The following is a 22,491-nucleotide window of genomic DNA, read 5'->3' as shown; positions in this document are numbered from 1 at the left end:
ATACTTTTGGTTACTATTCATGTTTTCTGTCTTCATTTCTTCTCTATTGAGACCTACTTGTTTCCTTCTGATCTACCACAGTAAACAAAGAATACTATCACTACTTTGTCATCTTTCTATGTCTGTAGCATACTAATTTTCAAAAGTTATGAAAGGCAAATTAGCTACTATTATATCCTTCACTAGATGAGTTCATTTCATATCCTCTGATAATCATTAAAAAGAAATTAATTTAAAATTATATTTTACAATTTTTAATTAAATTTAACTTTAAATTTAAATAAACAATTTTAATAAAATTATATAAAACCCAAACAAAAATGTAAATAAAAAAATTTAATGATTGTACAGGTATAACCTATATAAGATTGCTTGCTGTCTTGGGGAGGGGGAAAAAGGGAGGGATGGGGAAAAAGATTGGAATTCAAAATTTTACAAAAAAGAAATACTGAAAACTATTTTTATATGTAATTGGAAAAATAAAATACTCAGGATTTTAAAAAAAGAACAAAAGATAAACAACTACAACAACAAAGAAGGAGACAGATGATAGAGGCAGAGATTTTTTTAAAACGGCAAGATGTGGCAACTGATTAGATATGTGGTGTATGTAAGAGACAGGAACTAAAGATGACAGACACTGAGTTTTCAGAAGAGTGATCAGAAATTTGTTGGTGTTCTTGATGGTAATAAAGAAATTTGGAAGAAGAGTATGTTTGGGGGAGAAGATAAGGCAAAGATCCACAATCTGCTGTAAATAAGCTGAGGAATTCACCCAAAATAAAACAGATCAGTGGGGTCCTAACTCACTAGTCACTGAACCAAAGCATAGAGTCAGACTCCACCAAACCATAAGGAGATATATGAGGGGTAAGGAATAGATGTATAAGGAGGACATATGGGGTCAGGGAAAATTTTCCCATTGTAATTTTACTGTGGGTGTCCAGATCTCCTTAGCGTATAACTTTCTTTAGTTATTCCTTAGGGTATAATTTTTCCAATGTCCAGCTCAGAGGGGGAGTTGATAGCTTACAGAATGAGGAAAGAGGCAGAATAGTAAGGTGGTAGGAGATAAAGATAGATGAGGTTGTATTGGAAACAAGCACATGGAGAGGATATGATGTGACTAGTTTTATATTGGTCGATCACATACTTCTTAGGAGCAGACTTCTTGGACCCATCCCCCATTTTGGAGACCACTCACAGGAATTTGTTTCATCTCCTTTGCAAAAATAATCATTCCTTGAATGGGATGGACAATACATGAGAGGGATTTTATGGTATATAAAAGCAGCCAATGCTCTGTAGACCGACTTCTTTAATAATGGAGATAAGACCTCTACATTCTCAGTAGGATTGAAAAAATAGGGGAGAGGGAAGAAAAACATTTACATGATAATTTTATTATATATTTGAAGGGAATAGCAAATTATACATAATAGATTTTCAGTTTCATATGTAATCATGTTTTTTATTATACTGTTATGGAAATGCTTGTTTTATTTCATAAATTTTAAAAAAGAAAAAAGTAATTAGTTACTAAATCTGCAGAGAGAGAGAAAGAGAGAATATATATGTGAAGATTTGGAAGTGGGAAGGATTGAGGGATGTAGATGATTGGAAAGTAGTTGCCTTTGGGGGTCTGGAAAGTTTGATTGGGCAGTAATCCATTTCTAAGGTGACACTAAGGAAAATTATCATGGAATTTGTTTTCTGAAAAACTCCCTTACTAGAGACTTGTCAGAATCTGGTTTAGAGAAGGATTATATTTATTTAGAATTGTACTGTTTACTTCACAAGGGATGACATAATGGACTCAAGCATTACTTAGGCTTCCCATAGACAATGGATCATCATTCTGGGTTAGCCAGTATTGACTCAGTGCCTTCTAAGGGATGACACGGTTAACTTCAGACATATTTGGCAGAGCCCTCTTCTCCAAATTATATAGCAATTGCAACTAGAGAGAGTTGGGAGTCCATTATGGTAAAACTTTCCATAATGAAGCATCATTCTCATCTAGGAAGCTGACCTTGTAATCACTGAACTTTATAAGAAAGGAGACATAGAAATTTTGACTTGTGGTTATTTTGAAATACCAAGACCCAAGCAGACTCAAGAAACTTACAGTCAGCTTCTTTTTTAAAACTGCTTACTCTATTGAGATCAGAAAATATTATTCCTCAAGTTGCTTATGAAAAGTCACTGTCACTATTTCAAAGTTCTCCAAGTTAGTGATATTAAAATTAACACAAACTAGACTGTTGTAATATGTGAAATAAAGTTTAAAAAGTTCCAGTTCTCCCTACCATCCTATCTCCCCACAATCCAAACCATAGCTTTTTCCATTTAAATACAGTATATTATTTTTCAATTAGGGAATGTGTTTTCTGAGCAGCTAAGGCAATGCTAGGTGACACAATGGATTAAGTGTCAGGCCAGGACTCAGGAAGACTCATCTTCCTGGTCTCAAATTTGGCCTCAGACACTTATTTACAGACTGCATGATCATGGGCAAATCACTTAACCCTGTTTGCCTCAGTTTCCCCATCTGTAAAATGAGCTGGAGAAGGAAATAGTAAACTATTCCAGTATCTTTGCCAAGAAAACCCCTAATGGGGTCACAAACAATCAGATATGACTGAGATGAATGAACAACAACAAGGAGAGAATGCTGCCCTCAACCAGGAAATTGAGTTCAAATCCTACATCAGGCACTATATAGCTATAGGAGCAAGTTATGTAATGTTTCAGCCTCAGTTTCCCCATTTGTAAAATGGGTGTAAATAAATAAATATATATATATATATATATATATGACTCTGGGAGAAGATACCTGGAGTCAGCAATTTTGAATTCTAATTCTTGTTCAACCAGTTACTAGCTGTGGGAGTTCAGCTAAGACACTCTTTCTCACCTTGCTTTCCCCTCATTGTGACGTTGTGCTGTTCTTCCTTACTAGATACTTATAAAGCTGCCATTCCTGTTTGTAATTTACTTTGGAATTCCCAGATAGCTCCCAAGAAGAGCTAAGGATAAAGCAATTAGCTAAGAGGGAAGGAAAGTTAGTGTGAAATATATGGGAAGGAGGTTGGGTTCAGCCCATATTCTGAGAACTTGGTGTTTTCCTAGTGTCCCAAACAGCACCAAACAACCCAGGATTAATTCCTTTAAAACCAAACACAATTTTAGTCCTGTTTCCCCTAGAGGCTAGTCTGATGCTGACTAAGAGGAGTTTTGCTTCTATTTGGACTTCTTAAGGGCCAAGCTAACCCAGGGTCATCAGATAAGTTGCTGAGATCCTCTGAGATATTAGGATGAGTCTAAAAACATATAACTGATGAGCATCTATTTTTATCCCTCATTGGGTGTGGAAGTAACACCTACAAATATAGTGGGATGACCAGGACTTTGCTTAAGGTTGGCAAACACTGTACTCCAGAGTAGAAGCTGCAAAGATGCAAGTTTAGGCTTAAGATCAGGAAAAATTTCCTTAACAATTACACTGTCCAAAATAAGCAGCCTCAAGAGGTGGTAAGGTCCCCTGTCCTTCAATAGAGGCTTCAAGAACAGATTGGATAACCACTCAATGGGTATATTTGAGTAGAAAATTTTTGGGGGTAGAAGGTGAATTAGCAGGCCACTGAGGGCTTTTTCATCTCTAAAATTCTGTAAAAATTCAAATTCTATAATTTGTTTAGTGGCACAAAACCAGCTTAGCACGGAAGCAAAAATAGTGAAAATAGGAAGCTACCAGATAGTTTGTTGACTTTCCAAAACCTGTCAGGGACATCAAGGTAGCAAAGGTTGGTGATCCTTCCTCTTCCCCTTCACAAACTTCAATAGTCTAAATTGTCCAGTCTAGTACTTTCAGTTGAAAGCTCCATTCCCTCCTTCTCTTAAATCTCCTATTCCTCTTCCAGCCTCAGCAAGTTCCAGAAATTATCTGCAATGATTGGATTAGAGAAATGGGAAGACTCCCTACCATTCACTACCATATCCTACACAATCTCACTTCTTCTTTACCTTCTCCCTTAAGTTATTTTACTCTTCATAGAGCTTGGATGACATGAAGGTCAACAACTCTATCCCTTGAGGAGAACCACTAGATCTTGCCATCTGTCCTGCCACTGTTTCCTAATGTCCTCAAGGCTTTACCATCTGCCCTGGCTCTAAGTGTACAGTCCCCCATCATTTACAGACGACCTTTTTATGTCCCCTAAGAACCCCTGTGCCTGTCATCCTTCTAGCAGCTGCACCCTTGGAAATACCAAGATTTTCCAAGTTCCTTGCAACTGAACTTATCTTGTCTGGGATCTCTGCCCTGTCCACCTCCCCCATCAATTGAATTTGTTTTCATAAGGTGTTTGTTGTTTTGTTATTATTGTTTTGTTTCTTTTTTTTGGGGGGGGGGAGCAAGAGGAGGTGTTTGTTATATTACTTGTCTTTGTAACACTTGCTCCAGAAGCATTTTGTGAAGTTTAGCCTAGATAATAGTTAAGGAAGAACCTTTTGCATTTTAAAGCATAAGTTTAAGAGGATCCTACAAAACTGCTTTGAATATGAATCTAAGATTTGACTACATCTTTTGTCTGAAGACTATTCTACCTAAGTCAAAATAAAGACATTACCAGATTAGCCACAGAGTAATTGATTTTTTTTTTTTCTCCACAATACATCCTAAGAATGGTCTATTAAAGCCATGATCTACATTAGGAGAGAAGTGCTCCCATTAAGGAAATTCATGGATATCAAATTATAATAGAACATTCTGACCTCATCAAATCTCCCAAAGTGCTGCAAATCAAACCCAAATTCTTGGATCAGACTTATGCCTCATCTTCCCTCTTGAGAAACCTCCAAAGTAGAGATAATTCTGGCTGAATCTCCTAGGTCTTTTTCCAATCAGGATTGACCATACTTAAAAGAGGAAGGGAAGATGGCACCATAAATTCACTTCAAAGTAGGATCTTATGCCTCCACATCTCCCACCCCAAAAAGTTCTACATATAAATCATGTTAAAAAGTCACTGAATACTGTTAAATCCATGAAGGATAATTTGTATTACTGCATTATTTTGCTTATTAGTTCCAGAGAACAAGCAATTAACATAAGATAATCGAGTCCAAGAACAAGCTATGAAGAACACAAGCCAAGGGACTAAAAACATTTTCTCCAACCGAGGGGAAGCTGTCCTTACTAGTTGCTTGAATCTATTATGTAGCTAATTTGAATGTCTCCTTTGGCACATCTCTTTTTTCACATACTATTACCACTTGGGTAAATAAGAGATGGGATTGACTAAGTAACTGACTCTTGAATCTTTAAAATGCGCTAATCATAATTTTTTTTTTAACCCTCCAAGTGATCGCAAGAATCCCTGATTAAGTCATCTGCATCTTCCCTTTTATTACAGGACAGAGAAATGATCATTAATAGATACCATAAAATCAAATCAACAAACAACAATTCAGGATCTATTAAGTTTAAGGCCCTATTATTAATGTAGCAGAGATATATACCAAGTAGGGAGAAGGAAAAGATAATATGCAATTTTGGTGCCTACTATGTACCAGACACTGTGCTTTTAATAAATATCACTTTATTATGCTTTTATTGTTATAATTATTAGGCTTTTGAAAATATTATCTCATTTGAGTATTAGAATCCTTACTCACAAAGAACTTGGAATCTAGATGGGGAGATAATACATAAACACATTAAGTTAAATTCCTGAGAATTTATTTAAACAACATTTCAGGATAACAACTGAAGACATCTCACAAGGTAGTATGAATAGTTTTCAGGGGAGCTTCAGAAAGTTATATAGAACAGACTTGATCCTACTTCTCTGACCATTCTTTTTCTGTCTCTTTCACCAATGCATCTTCTCTTTTTGATCTGGAAATATAGATTTGATTACAATGGTCAGCATCTATTGTCAGCTTGAGCCACAATGTAACTCTTGGGGGGGGGAGGGGTTAACTTTTATTTTTAGAGGGGAGACAGGTTTGAAGATGAAAAAAGGGGTGGATTCAAAAAGGAGAGGATAGAATTTAAAGGCTTTAACATAAATTGAAATATAGACTAAGTGGCAGGTAGGTGAGACAGTAAATAGAGCCCTGGCCCTTCAAATAAAGAACTGGCACCTGAGTTCAAATGTAGTTGCAGACACTATCTGTGTGACCCTAGGCAAGTCACTTAACTGAAGGGAAAAAAAAGAGGGAAAAATAAAGAAGAAAGGGAAGGAAGAAAGGAGGAAGAAAGGAAGGAAGGGAGGAAAGAATGAAAGGAGGGAGGGAGGGAGGGAAGAAATAAGGAAGGGAGAGAGGGAGGGAGGAAACAAAGAAGGAAAAGAAGGAGGGAAGAAAGGAGGAAGGAAGGGAGGAAGGGAGGAAGGAAGGAAAGAAGGGAGGAAGGAAGGGAGGAAAGGAGGAAGGAAGGGAGGAAAGGAGGAAGGGAGGCCTAAGATTTCATGAAGAGACTTTTCCTTCCTAACTGGTTTTACTTCCATCCACACCACCACCACCACCACCACCACCACCAGTATAGTTTAATTAAAATGTAATTATGTAGAATAATGATGAGTTTTGTGCTACTTATAAATAAATTATGTTTCACAAGGCAGGTCGACAGGAAATTGGCTCAAAAATTAGGGACCCTGCCATACAAAAGAACTGATTGCTTTTTCTCTACTTACACATTCACAACCTTAGAACAGAGTATCTCGCCTCTAATGCTATAGCCTCTTAACTGTTTTCTCTGCTTTACAGTTTCTCTCATCTCTACCCATCCTCCATGAAGCTGGCAAATTAATGTTCTAAAACACAATTTCCTAAAACCATGTCACTCCTCAGTTCAAAGATCTTCAGGAGCGCTCTATGGCATCTTGGATAAAATATAATCTCTTTGACCTATCATTTAAAGTCTTCCACAATCTGACTCCTGCCTACCTTTTCAGACATTTCATATACTACATGTTCCAATCGAAACTGGTCTACCAACCTTTTCTCAAACCAAGCATTCCATCTGCTTGCCTTAGCACAGACTGTTCTGCAAGCCTGGAACACCTTACCTTCTCACCTCTATCACCTCCTAAGGCAAGGTTTTCTGGATACTCCCAGTTTTTAATGCACTCTCCCTCCCATCTACTAATCTATTTTATCTCCCAGTTTAATGCAAACTTTTCCAAGGAAGGAATGGTTTCATGATTTTTGTATCTCCCAAGCCTAGGGGTTCATATATAATTTTCATTATTAATGGTTTTTGAATTGAAAAAATTTGGGAAATCTAGCCTGGAGAAGATTTAGTAGTAACAAAATCAAAACATAGCATGAAGTTTTTAAGTCTTGAGGTTTGGAAAGCACTTTAACAATATTATTTCATTATAATCTCACCAACGAGCCCAAGGGGAGGTATCTCTACTATAATAGTATCTATACTATTATTATCTCCATTTTACAGTTGAAGAAACTGAGGCAGACATAAGTTAAGTGATTAGCCCAGGATCACATACTCAGTGAGTATTCCAGGAAGCATCTGAACTCCAATCTTTTTAACTGACCCAGCTCTCTATCCATCGTGCACCTAGCTGCCTTTTGTATTTGAGAGTGTCTCAAGTATTTGAAAGCTTGGTATGTGCAAGAGGGGATTGATCCTGTTCTGTTTGACTGCAGAGGTCAGAACCAGTAGCAATGTATGGAATGTGCAGAGAAGCAAATTTAGGCCCAACATAAAGAAAAACTTTCAGAGATGTACAAAAATGGAATGGAATGCCTTCAGAGGTAATTGAGATATTCAAATGAGAGTTGGATGACTATTTGCTAAATATCTTAAGCGTGGAGAGGAAGAACATAGTTCTTGCTTTGATACAAACAAGAAGATATGGCTTCTGAGGTAGGTCCCTTCTAACTTTCCCCAGATATTTAACACAAGACTATAGATTGGTCACATGATTTTTAAAGATGTGCAGATGTTGCCAGCTCCCCTGCTGTATGAAGTAATCAATATCAAAATTCAGTTACTGGTGCAATTCCATGAAATTATTAATTATAGATTTGTTTATCTCTGACAGTTTATCAGTAAGTCTCTTAAGAACAATCCTTCTGTCTTTCTTTCCTCTAATCCATTGTTCTTAAGCCATTCAAGACACAGCAGAAACTCCCTAATGCCCAGTAAGTTAAAGATCATTAAATGCTCTCTACAATCTACATTACTCTGTCATTCTATTCTCATCTCAAACTAGTGAGGCAGAATTTGAACTCAAATCTTGACCCCAGGTCCAATTCTTTATCCATCATTGCTTACCTAGTTGCCTTTTGTATTTAATTGCATTTCAAACATTTGAAAGTTTGATATGTACAAGACGAATTCACATTCATATATTCCATACTCCAATCAAACTGAACTACTTATTATCTCCTCTTCTGGATTTCACTCTCTCCTATCTCTTTGTGCTTATTGTTCTCTATACTGAAAACACCTTTCTTCCCCCACTGCTCAACTTTTGAATTCTTATCCTTTTTTTTTTTTTTTTACTTTAAACTTAATAAAAAATGAGAAAAGAAAAAAATGCCATACACACAGCTGATCATAAAAGAGGATTCAATATAAAAAATAAATTTCCATTTCAAGAAGACCTATATAATAAATATTACATGTTGTTTTCAAAGCTTTTCTTTGCTTCTTTGTTGGTTTTCTTTTGTTTTCTGCTATGTACTTTTTTACTTTATTTTTTCTCCTCCTTCTCCCACCTACCCTAAAGAAGGCTACAATTAATTGAGATACACACACACACACACACACACACACTTATTTATTTGTTTGTTTATTTATTTATTTTTATGTAGTATATCTACACTTATTTTTGGGTGTATATGTGTACATATACATATATATTTACAGAAATATCTATAAACATACACTTATACACACACACATATATATATACACACACACATACTCATACACACACATGTTAGACTGGATTATGTTTATTTCCAATTGTCAACTATTTCTCTGAAGGTAGATAGAGTCTTCCTTCCTATGTCTAAGTCTTTCCGTGTTTTTCTAAATCAACCAACTCATCATTTCCTATACCACAGAATTCCAACCCAATCACATCCTATCTGAGAGATTGTCTATTACTTAAGAGTTTAAAACCCACCTTGAATGCTACTTCCTCCAGGAAGCCTTCTGATTCCCAATGAGTCTTTTCCCTTTTCCGTATCGTCTCTTCACATAATCATTTGCTTTTTAATATTTGTAATTTTATTTCATGTTGGAGCTATTCATACTGTGTCGTTTACCCCCTTTTTAAGAGAAGTTCCATGTGGGCAGGGATCATGTCTTACCTAATTTTTTTCTCTTCCCTAATTCCAGTACAATGTTTTAGCATATAGTAGGTTCTTCATAAATGTCCATTGAATTGTTTTGTTTGGAATTGGTATCTCCAATTTATCTTACATATAGTTTGAATGCTGTCTCCCCACATCAGACTGTGACTTCTTTGATACAATAAACTGTCTTTTGTCCTTCTCTGCATCCTCAATACTTAACACTGTGACTGACAATGACTGCTTTAAATTGTATTAAATGTTGCATATATCACCTCTCACTCTACTGAAAATTCCATGAAAGAAAAGACTGGGCCTAATCTACTTGTTTTACTTCCCTGGCACCTAACTCAAAACCCCTCAGAAATGGCACATTTAATACACTTTTGTCAAATTGATGATCAACTCTCACTGTTAGATTTCACTGTTCATATGTGCAGTCTTAATCTGTCTAGACAAGAGACCTTAGATAGAATAATTAACTTACATCTTACTGATGGACATCATGAGATGCTCCAGCTGGGTCTCTAAGGGATGCCTAACACCATTTCCCATAAGGCTAGGAATTAGAAAAGAAGTTGATGCTTTTCAAGGAAATTATGTCTTTTGTTGATTTTGGGAGAGAAAAGAGATTATATACACTATTTGAAATCTTAAGTGTGTATGTCATAACTTCCATATATATGAGAGAATGAATTGGCAATATAAGATTACTGCTCTCCTCACTTTTCTTCCTTTCCCTTCTCTCCCTTTCTAGAGATCAGAACTGTCATCTAGATGAACTTTTTTTTATCTTACAAAGAAACTGAAAAAGGAGAATTAATTCATCCAAAATCACATAAGTAATACATGGCAAAGCCAACATTTTTTGGCTTCAGATCTCACCCAACCAATTTTTAGTTACCTCAATTACAAAAAATTGGAAGAAGATGTTACTTCCCACTTTTGTACATCTTTCAATAATTGAGGAAAAATTAAATGCACACACACACACACACACACACACACACACACACACACACACACCTTTTTCTATATCTCTATTTACAAAAATATGTATGGAGAAGCCACTAATTTCCATTATCTCAAACCCAATAAAGAAGAAGAAAACAAACAAGAAAGAAACATGTTGAAGCAGGAGATGGGCAGCTGTACCTTGAGCTAGGAAGATGTGAATTTAAAATCTGGATTCAATCACTTCCTAGCTATGTGACTCTGCCCATGACAATGAACTTCCATCCACTTCAGTTTCCTTATCTGTATAATGACTTACCTCTCAGGGTTGTGATGATAAAATGAGATATTTGTAAAGCACTCTGCAAAACTTAAGGGACTATATAAATATTATTGTTATTAATTTCTTGGAGGAAAGTTCCTCTGGGCCTTATTCAGGGTCAATTTAGTATTATTTTACCCATAACTTAAATTCAGTTATATGATTTTCTACTACTACCACCCTCCATCCTCCCAATTAGAAAGACTTTCAGCTTCATATAAACTTTATCCTTTTTAGCTAATGATGGACGTATTCGATAATAGCAAAACACTGAACAGGCAGACAAAGGAAACTAGAAAGAAAATAACCAAGAAATCTCTTTAATCCATAAAAAGATAGTTAGGTCCTAAATAATTAAGAATTGGTTGTAACAACAATAAAGAATTACTCTTACTTTTTTCATTGTGGTAAAACAAAACAAAACTTCAATATAAAAGCTACAATTTCACCAAAATGGGTGAAAATAACACTGAATTTGGAGTCCCAGAACCTGAATTCAAATCCTAACTTTGCTACTGTGTAACCTTGGGCAAATAACTTTGTCTCTCTGCATTTTCTTATCTGAAAAATGAGGTTGGGCTAGAATGACTTGTCTGATCCCTTCCAAATCTAAATCGATAATCTTTTGAAAAATTTCAGAGAAGCAGGATGCTATTGAACTAAACTCAGCAAGAAGTAAAACAATAAAAATAAAGAAAGGAAAACTACAAAAAGCAGACTTAAGTAATCAAAAGCAAATGTGATCTGTTCTGTACAGTCAGTTTTATCCCTTACATTATTAGCATTTGAAATCATGATTGTATATTAATCAATCTATTTTTAAAGGAAGAATCAGAAAAATAATGAACTAGCATTTATGCTATATGCTAGGCAGTATGCTAAGCACTGGGGATGCAAATAAGAGCAAGAAAGATAGTCCTTATCCTCAAAGAGGTTTCTTTCTAAAAGAAGACAAGAACATATATAAGGAAGACCTAGAAAAGTGGATAGGTATACTTGCCATATCATGGCCTAGAAATGGTCTAACAGCCTCTATTCAATCAAAAACAAAAATTCACCTACCAGAGCTCAGGATCCCAGGTCCAAGTTCCTGTGGGAGGAGAATGAGGAGGATGGCTAGAGTGCAGGCAAGCCCAATTTAGAAAAGCAGAGGAGAAAATAAGTAGCATTAGTGAACTACTTCATATGTCCCAGGCACTGGGCTAGGTGGGCATTAAAGATATAAAGAAAAAAGAACACTATCCTTGATTTCAAGAAACATACATTCAACAAAAAATGATAATTTATAATAATTTAATTCAATCTTTATTAATGGACTTCTATATGTGATATCTTGTGCTAAAAAGACAAAGGAGAAAAAACATCACTTGTCTTCAAGGAGCTTATACTTTCATGAACACAAATAGAATATGATTAAGGTAAACAGCCTTTCCAATTCCTCAATTCCTTTGACCTTTCCTTTCCTATGTAATGGAATCAGCAGATATATTTTAAAGCTTAAGGTCTCTTGCCTACCCTCCTCCTATCACTATCACTAAAATAATTTCCCCCAAGTTCCAGAATTCCTGGAGAATGCAGGATTAGAAAATTAGTATAAAAGAATTACCCCAGATGTGGAGCTTCACAAAGGAAACAGTTTTATGTGAGGGAAGTGATTGAAATTTTTACTGCATACAAAGTAGATGGTTTATCTCAGAGTTTATCCCTGCCTGCTCCCCCCCTCCCCCCACCCGGGGGAAAAAAAAAAGGAGTACTCCAAGAAGCATTTCAAGAAAACTGATAAGGAAAAAAGTACAGTTTGCCATGGACCAGCTAGTTGAATGATCAACAAAGTACTATTGGGGGAGAAGAGAAATGATCCCTGTTCAAGGACCTTACATTCTAATAGGAGAGAACAGGCACAAAGAGACATCTACAAAACATAAAGCAGATACAAGGTGGGGGCAGGGAACAGAGGAAGTAGAAAGAAGTCAACACTATTTGCTAAGAAGACCAAGAAAAGTTTGATGCAGATGTTGGTGCTTGGACTTAGTACTGAAGAAAACAAGGATTCTAGCCATGGTAGACAACCAGAGCAAAAGCCTGGAAATGGGAAAGGAAGTCCAGTTTCCTAGGACACTCGAGTGCCATTGAAAGAATTAATGTGTAATTAGGTCAGGAAAGGAGGATGTAGACAGTTGTGAGGAAGGTTAATGCCAACCAGAAAGTATTGATCATAAAGACAAATTAATCACAATAATACAAATGGGAGTTTCATTTGAAATTAAAAACATATATTTTCAGAAAAAAATAATGTTTGGATACAATTGTATCCATTAACTAACAAGTATTTATTAAGCACTTCCGATGTTCCAAGAACTGTGTTAGTTCTGGAGGCAGGAAAAAATAATCTCTGCCCTTGAGTAGCTAATATCTGGTTATCCTGATCTACATCTGGCCACTAGACCCAGATGTCTCTAGAGGGGAAAATGAGGCAGGTGACCTCACTTAAATCCAATTCACTTGCAGTTCATGACAAAAAAAATTTTAATGAGTGTGGGAAGGCCAGAAAGATAGGAAGGGGCAGGTTACGAAGAGTCTCAAATATTAACTATAGGAGTTTTATCATTGATGTTGAATATAACAGAGTCAAAGGAGTTTTTTGGTGGGAGGAGGTGACAGTCAAAATTAGGAAAATTGGGAAAACCACTTTGGAACTTGAGTGGAGGACAGATTCTGGGGAAAGACTTCCAACAAGAAAAACAATTGGGAAGTTACTGCAAGAGTCTCAATGAGAAGTGACAAGAATCTTTCAGAGGATGAAGGTTGTGTTGGTAGAGAAGGGGATTTAGAAACAACAAGATTTAGCAACCTTTTAGGTAGATGAGCTTAATGAAGAAACAGGACTGACACCAGTGGATGGAAGGATGCTAGTGTTCTCTTAGGGAAGTCTGGAAAAAGAAGGCCTTGGGGAAAAAAGATGAGACCTATTTTGGATGGTTGAGTTTGAGAAACGCAGAGGACATCCAGCTTGGGTAGTCTAAAAAGAAGCTGTGTGATGCAATGAGTGAAGCTCAGGAGGGAGAGTAGGGCGGGATGTACTGTATCATTTGCATTGAGATAATAATCTAACTCATAGGAACATAGGGCAATTATATAGGGAAAGCTAGGAGGTGCAATGGATAGAGTTATCAGGAATGGAATCAGAAAGACCTGAGTTCAAATTTGGCAACAGACATTTACTAACTGTGTGAACCTGGCTAAGTCATTTAACTCTAATTGCTTCAGTTTCCTCATTGGAAATGACAAACTACTATCTTAGCCAAAGAAACAAAACAAAACAAAATCCAAAAGGAGACAGGAGGAGTGAAACAAGATTGAAAATGACTGAATAACAACAATAACAACAGAAATTAAGATCACCCAAGTAAGATAAATAAGAATAAAATAAGAAATGTCCTAAGACAGACCCTTGAAGGAAATTAATGAGTGTAACATGGAAAAAGAAGCAATAAAAGATACCAGGAAGGAATAATCTGACAGATAAATGCATTAAAAAGACTTTCCCAGAACAGTCTTTGACAGGTGTCTAAGAGCATTGTTTTTAATGACTGTACCTAAAAGTTCATTGTTAAAGAGAATTCTTAAGTGAAAAACTCAATCTTACCACTTTCTCTGAGAATCATGGTTTTAAAGAGTGCCTAGAACAGAATTTTTAAATGTTTTGGTCTCAAGGATGCTTTCTGCTTTTAAAAATCACTGAGGATCCTTCGAAAGGCTTTCATTAATGTGGGTTATATCAATTGCTATTTTACCATATTAGAAATTAAAACACCTTAATATTGTAACAAAAAATTTTTCAACTTTGAGGACGCATTGAAGATTCTCAAAGATCCCTGGTTGACCCATGGCCTAACAAACTCAGAGGTTAAGGGACTTGCCTGGTTTTATATAATCAGCATATATCGGAGATGAGACCTGAACTCAAATCTATCTAGTGATAGAGCCAGATCTCTATCAGTTGAGCCATACTGCCTCTACCAATCTTTAATTTTAAACTGTAATAAATCTCCACCTCTAATAACCACCTTCAAAACTTAGAAAATGTACTCCTTAGAATTATCATGAACTGTGACATCTGCATTTATGCACTGCTCTTCTTATTATTAGGAATACCAGGAATTTTCTGATATACTGTGGCAAAACTAATACTTACAGAAAACCAAACTTATTGGGAGGAAGGCAGTTTGTTAAATGAAACTGAAACCTGAGAGTATTAAGGTGACTTTTTTTAAAAGGGAGAATCTGGAGGTGGAAAAAACTTCTTTTGCAAGTATGCCATAAATGGCTGCTGTAGGGCATAAAGTCAGGATCCTTATTATGGAGACTCTACAACATCCTTAGCTTCCTACATTTTTGTGGGCAAATCCAACCATCCTGTAATCAGAGAGAAATGACCTAGTTGAAAGTGGATCAGGCAGCTAGCCAAATAAAAGGATCTCTAAGGGACAGCGCCAGATGTTTTCCATCAGCCCTACATGTGGAGGTACCAAGGAGATCAGCAGGAGTACCACAGTAAAAGGAAACCAGAGAAGCTAACTCTAGTTTCAACCATAACATGAAGAATGGTCTATAAATACCTTATATTCCCTTGTAAATATCCCAGAGACATTCCATGGGCATTTCTAAAGCCTACAGGAAAAAACGTGTCTACTATTGCCTGGAATGTGTACATGTGTGTACATACAGCCGCTTGCACATATGCACACTCCAGCGCAAATGCCTGATTTAGCAAGAATTTTATAGTTAAAAATAAATGTTGTCTTAACTAAATAATAAAACTCCATCCTAGATGAGCACCAGTTGGCAAACTGAAGTTGCTAAATGTATAATATTTTCTTTAAAATAAAAATTAAGCATTTTAACTTTCTCCAGATTTGTTCTAAAGTGATTGTGAGATGAATTAAAATGCTGTGCTTCACAGAAAAGTCAAATAATAAGGTATAGTCTTTGAATTCCCATGATCACCTTGGGCAGCTTTTATATTTGTTTTTAAGGAAGAGTGGGTTCTTTTCCTCTACTATTTTTGCTTCTCAGGAAGTTTATGGTATAAGGAGATAAACATCAGAAATGCTTCAAGCTGTTTACACTATATCTTCACAAAAGAAATGCCTTCTATCATTTGTATATAAGTTGGAAAATTCTTGAAGGTTTTGGATAGCTTGTTATCTTCTGATAATTTTTATTGTGTGTGTGTGTGTGTGTGTGTGTGTGTGTGTGTGTGTGTGTGTGTGTGTGTGTTAGAGAGAGGGAGAGGCAGAGACAGAGACAGAGATGGTATTTCCCCTTCCCCTGAAAGTAAGAATCAGACCGGGAGAACATTTAATGCAAAGCATTCTCTGAAACAATGCTCTTTTCTCAACCTTTTAAGTTTTTTAAATGGAACTAACCTTTTTCATTCTCTCCAATCCTTTTTTCTTATAGAAAGTGTCAGTAAACCTGGAAATGACATTTCCTCTCCCAATCAAATGCTGTTTGCTTCCTAACAATCAGTTATCTCACCATATCTTCCAAATGGATTGAACACATGGGACACCCACTGCTTTTATTTGAGTCAAATTAGCTAAATGAATGGGCAATGCTCAGAATAAAAGGCTATTTTGCTAATTAGGAACAAAGTTAAACTACTCAACAATCCAGAATTTTGCATAGTAACACAATGCTTCTTCATTATTGTTATCTGAAGTTAGTTAACTCATACAGAATATATCTCAGATTGAAATTCTTCTTTGAAATTGGTGTGGGCCAGATCTTATTTACCAACAAAGGCAGTTCTCCTTTTCCAAAAGAAAACTTCCCCAGAAAGAGTTATTTAATACTCTCACTTTAAATTACTGAATTTGAAAGAAAACAATTCCCAAGCTTTAAAGGTTTTCTTTTGGCTTTTAGCTCCAGAAAAAAAAATCAATAAAAATTATCTTAATAGCCTACTTCAGTTAATGAAGCAAATCAATATGTATGTAGGTTTTCATTAACTGAGTTTTGATTGGCAGGTCAAAGTGAAATCATTTTAGCCACTATCAGTCACAGGAAAATTATGGCTTTGAACAAAATGAAAAAAAAACAAGGAAGAAATCTTACATTTATGGGAGAAAATGATTATAGAATAATTCCTATTCAAGATGAATCAGATTAGATTGTGACAATGAGAAGGAAAATGTCACTTTATTCTCTAAAAAATGTGAAACTATATGCTGTAGAGTAGTGCAAATAAAAATAACTCTTGAATACATGGAGAAGTTACCCCATAGAACTAAAGAGAAGTTTGTCTAATGAAGACCACAGTAGACGACCTCATACAATAATAGGAAGAAGTAAAAAAAAAAGAAAGAAAGAAAGAAAGAAAGAAAGAAAGAAAGAAAGAAAGAGAAAGAAAAAAGAAAAAAGAAAAATATTTACTGAACTCATCAGCAGGTATTTTCACCACAAAACATCACGAAGAGATACAAGAGCCAGGAACTAACAAGATAAAAGATTATAAAGACACAAGGTAAAAAAGTAGTTGCTGCTCTCATGGAATGATATTGTAGAGAATCTTGTTTACATTAATACAGCATTTTCTCAAAGCACTAGACCACTTGACCCTCACAAACTAATAAGATGTGGTTATCCCCAGTTATAGAAGAGGAAGCTGAGAGATTAAATGAATTAAAATTCTTTACTGGGGGGATAGAGGATGGGGAGATGGAGTAATCACTAGAACAGGAAGGTGGAAGGAAAGGAAATAAGCATTGATATAGTGCCTACTGTGTGCCAAAGGCTTTAAAAATATCTCATTAGATCCTCACAACCATCACTGAGATAGAAATAGTGTTATTATCCCTATTTTTTACAATTGAGGAAAATGAGCTAGAGGTTAAGTGACAAAGCTATAGATTATCTGAGGCTAAATTTGAACTCGGTTCTTCCTGACTCCCCAGTGTCATCAAACTATAAGTCCTGTTTTGACTCATAGTTTAGTACTCTGTTACTCTACCAAGTTGCTCTTCCAATATCTTCTAGTAAACTACTTAAACTCCTTGGGTTTTAGTACCCTCATCTAGAAAACAAGGGGGAGTAGAGGTGGGATTGAACTCAGAGGTCTCTAGATAACAGTTAAACCAGGAGTCAATAAGATCTGAATTCAAATCCACCTGAAGACACTTTTAAGTTCTTTGTAACACTGAGAAGTCACTTAACCTCAGGTTCCTCAATAATAAAATTGGGCTAATAATAGCACTTACATCCCATGCTTGTCTTGGGGAGTGAATGAAAATATATTTGCAAAGCCCCTCACACTGTACCAGACACATAGTAGGTGCTTCATAAATGCTTGTTTTTTTGCCCTACCCCAATCTACTGGCTTCCAACTAGCTAATACCCAGATCTAAAGCTCATCTGGCCCAAAAACAATATCAGTATTAGATGATTGAATAGGATGCTACTTTTGGAGCTAGTTCTAGAGTTCTAGAGCAGTTTAGATGCCATCTAATCCAAATCCATAATTTTATGAGAATCCATATTAATGTCCATTTAAATTCATGTTAACTTTGGAGTGTTTATTGTCAATTCCAATCTGGCTTTTGGAGAATATCCCTATTTCTTACAAAGGTTTCTCTTTAAAAGTTTCATTCACTGGGTTCTGTGAATATTTTATACCTTTTTTTAAAACAGATGGTGAGATATGTTGCAAAATGTTCATTAGATTTTAATGGTGGTTTTCTGTTGTTGTTTTAACCCAACTTTTTCTCCTGAGCTCTCCAAAAACTTGGCAGATAGCAGCGGATAAATGGAGCTCCCGATGAGAAATGGATTTCTTGGAAATGGATTTAAGTTAGGCAGGGCTTGAGAAGGATGATTCTTGCAAAATCAGGGAATCCCACTTGATGCTCAATAGGCTCATAGTGATAGAGGCCCTATGAAAAGGCAAGCAAAGAGATGAAAAGAGCAGAGAGTTGCTTTCCCAACTAGTACATAAAGATCCTAATGCTTGCCCGGAAGGAGTATATTGATCAGCAGTTAGTAAGTCAAAGGTTAATAACTTAGACCAGATTATTTTCTGTTATCAGACACAGGATTAATGATGGCCTCTGGCTCAGTAAATACAGGGCCTTCTCTCTTTGGTTAGAGTTGCTGAGAACCAATGAATTACACTCTTGGAATATAATTTACAAGGGCACATAGAGGCCCAAATCCCCTCAGAAGACAGATAACAACAAAGACTCTTCTGGGGAGTGGAGAGGCATACCACATGCTTAGGATGTAGAACAATCAAGAATAAATTGACAACTGTACTGTACGCTAGAAAAACATCCAATTCTTTTGCTGCCATCTATTATGCATTCCACAAAGCCACATGCTGCGTTAATAAGCCTTCTCCCCAGAGTCTCCTTTGGAAACATGGATGTTGTTTCTGACAGCCCATATGGCAGAATCTGGCTATTCCTACCAGACAGCTGCTGGACTTTACAGACAAGATAGCAACCTCAGAGCCGTTTTCAAAATGCACAAGTCTTGATTAAGGGGTCAGGCTTCCAAAGTATGCCATGCTTCTCATATCACTAATATCCTTTCTATTTGGGTGCTCCATAATCTGGACAATTAGCACTAGTCTTGTGGAATATGGATCATACTCTAAAGCCCCATGAAATGCAGGTCCATCAACTTGCATCCTCAAGTTGGCTTTAAAATAATTTGCTGAAGGGGGGAAATAAAAGCAAAATGTCACTTTCTCATTGCCATAAATTAAAAATCAAGTTTCAATGGGCTTGCTCTAAGGAAAGAAATAATATTTTCTTTGTTCACCATAGTCACTAGAGTTTTCTTGTAGGCATTCTTATGAGTGTAGGCCAAGAGCTAACTCCCTCAAATAAAAGAATATAATTGCCTGACATCCTCCCCCCTCCCCCCAGACAATTAAATTTGGAAGCAGAGGTAATTATAGTCACATAACTGAAGAGAAGTTCAAGGGATAGGAAGAAGGCAATTAAAGATTGTCTTCTTCAGGAAAACATAACCTAAATTACTGCAGCAACGTATTCACTAAGCAAAAGCTTTCACTAGTGAATCTTCCTCCCCCCTCACAATTTGTTCAAGTGTCACCCTCCATAAACACTTTTTGCCTTCCTCATCAATATCATGCTTTTTCATATTAGCTGCACGTTCCCAAGTGTCGCTGCTATAATTTGGTAAATGGGGGCGTCACTACCCTATAAAATGAAGAAAAAAGTTGAAATATGATAAGACAGATCCCAGCTTTACTCCGTCTAAAAGACACTTAGAGAAATGTCTCCAGTCTTCTTCCTCTTTCAAAACAAAAGACCATTTGCTGGGCAAAAAAAAGAATGTAGCAGTAACATAATAGCGCTCTAATCCTCAAACGCGACCAATTGAATTCACTACATGGAATCAAGGTAAAATTAAAAAGTGAATATAAGAGCAACATAAAAGCACCCTAAACTTTACAGGAGAAATGAGACCAATTGAAATCACTACAAGGAATCTGGGGAGGGAGAGAAATCTACGGAAAAGTTTGAGAGGCAGGGGAGGAGGGGCAACATTTCTACTGGGATTTAATTTTTAAAGACTTTCTTCTCTTTTTTGTATGTGATGAAAATTACCAAAGAGCTTTCTCCCAAAAGTTTTCTGAGAATGTTGAATAAGTTTTTTCTCAAAAAATATGCAATAAACTATTTGAACTTTTTTTTTTTGCTGTTTTCAGAAAGCGTTGTGTCTTAAAATAAATGCTAATCGTACTCCTGAAGGATGAGTTTGGCTCTCCACAAGCCAGATGTGGGGGTAACCAGCTGCTAATCAATCTCCAATTCCAATATCCCATTTTAAATTTCTCACTGAGATGCCCGCGCGAGGGGAGAGAGACAGACAGAGACAGAGACAGAGAGACAGAGATTCAGAGACAGAGAGACAGAGACAGAAAGAGACACACACATAAAGAGAGCTGTCTAACCAAGTTCCTCTCAAGCAGGCGGCCGGAATAATGTCTTAACAACAATCCAGGCATGCTGAGGTGACTAAGCAGCCAACTTAATTAGCCGCCAATGGATCATTAGCATGCCGAGGCCAGAGAGCGCCTGCTACAAACCGAAACCAAACCCAGACTAATTCTGCTTCCGAATCCAGCCTCCCGGGCGCTTTACCTGCTGCTGATGGGGTGACTGGACGCCGAGGGGGCCGCGATCTCCGGCACGAAGCTCGGCTCAATTCTAGGTATCCTAGACGGCGCGTAAGAATGGTAGGCTGTCAGAACCACGCTCCCGGAGTCCTTGATCTCCATTCTCAGAGGCGCAGGTCCCCCCTACCGCCAAATGACAAAGGCAAAGGCCAGCATGGGCGAACTTTAGTGGCTCCGCTGACCCCTGGGCGGCCCAAGGCCACGCACGTCGGAGCCCCAGTCTCCACCAGCTTCTCCCTCCCGGTTCGCTGTCAGGGAAGACTAGGGGAGAGCGAGCCCGGGCAGCACCTCCTGTCAGCTGTATTAGCATATATTTAAAAACACCGCCCACAAGTCCTGCTATGTGGGGGTCGGATCCATGTTTCTAGGAAACTAGAAACCTGTAGTAATCCTACTGGGCTCAGAGCTAGCGCCTCTGGTCAAGTTTTACTGGCTTTGTTCCTTTTTTTTTTTCTTTTCCTTTTCCTTTTTTTTTTTTTCCCTTTTCCAAAGGCAGGCTTATCCGAGCACTGGGAGCGTTTCCTGCCTGGCAGCCCCGGAGGCAGAGTAATGAAATCATTCTTTAGTTTTTGCCCCAGATGAGAAAAGAGGGGCCTGCTCAAGAATGGAAGACAATGTGTGGTCTAGGAAAGAGAGGAAGAAAAATGGGCCCCCATCTCTATCTTCGCTCTCCTTCCCACCCACTCTCCATGAAAAATTGAAGTACTAGATTATTGCTGTTGATTTAGTCAATTTACAATAAACATGATTTTCTTGAGGATCGAGTGACTCCCTTTCCTCACCAGTAAAAATACTTAGCCCTCACCCATACCGATTTAGGAAACACTATCAGGAATCCTTGGGCTGCTAAAGCCCAACTCTCTTATTTTACAAGTGAATGAATGAATGTCTGGCGTGGGGGGAGGGGAAGCATTCACTATGGATCTAGGAAATTTCTCCAAGGTCACACAAGTTATTAGTTGACCTAGGACTAAGAACATAAAATAATACCACAGATTTAGAGCTAGAGAAAAACCTAAGAGGATTTCTAGTTTACGCCACTCATTCTACAAGCCAGTACTCTCTCTTTTACAATACACAGCTCACAAATGAATTTAAACTTACATTATGGTAATATTTCATTTTTTAAAATTCGTTTTGATCTGTGATTTAAATGTCAAAGGGGAGGGGTAGAACCCCCGACAAGAAACTTCCTTTACTGGACTTAATGTTGACAAATTAATAACAATTCCTAGGCTTGCAGAATTGTTGGGGGCACAATCTCTCAACTAGTTTGCATAGAAGTCCTGTTACCTAGATTTTCTTGACTTATCACTGGCTCACATCTAGTAAATGTCAGAGGCAGGAACCATGTCTTCTTTACTTTAATATTGGTCTACCATTCAATGCACTAAACCACCCCTCAGTGTCAATAAGCCTCAAGACAATAAAAAGTATTTAACTAGCATATACTCAGTCAACACATTCAATAAGAAGAGATTTAGGAAGGAGGAAATGGAATCTGTGAGTTTGAAATGTATTTCTCACATACCAAATTTTAAAAACCTACCATGGTATTATAGAAAGGACATATCTTGTAACTATGAAGACCTGGCAAATCTTGTCTCCACAACATACTGGTTGTACAAGCCTGGAAAATAAAATACTTAAATTGTAGGTTGCATTGAGG

At 36.9% G+C, this 22,491-nt stretch overlaps 1 protein-coding gene across 1 annotated transcript in view; it reads right to left on the bottom strand.

Moving 5' to 3' along the window:
- Positions 1–21,612, bottom strand: part of ARHGAP28 (Rho GTPase activating protein 28) — a 187,921-nt gene extending 166,309 nt beyond the window's left edge. The window contains exon 1 of the mRNA XM_051970425.1: positions 20,788–21,612. Coding sequence (XP_051826385.1) covers positions 20,788–20,924 — 137 coding nt within the window. The 5' untranslated portion in view covers positions 20,925–21,612. The remainder of the gene's footprint in view (positions 1–20,787) is intronic.
- Positions 21,613–22,491: the final 879 nt, after the last annotated feature.

This window comes from Antechinus flavipes, chromosome 1 (genome assembly GCF_016432865.1).
Source record: "Antechinus flavipes isolate AdamAnt ecotype Samford, QLD, Australia chromosome 1, AdamAnt_v2, whole genome shotgun sequence".
NCBI classification, from domain to species: Eukaryota; Metazoa; Chordata; class Mammalia; order Dasyuromorphia; family Dasyuridae; genus Antechinus; species Antechinus flavipes.
The sequence above is the reverse complement of the archived record's forward strand: the minus strand, read 5'-3'. Positions and strand labels throughout refer to the sequence as shown.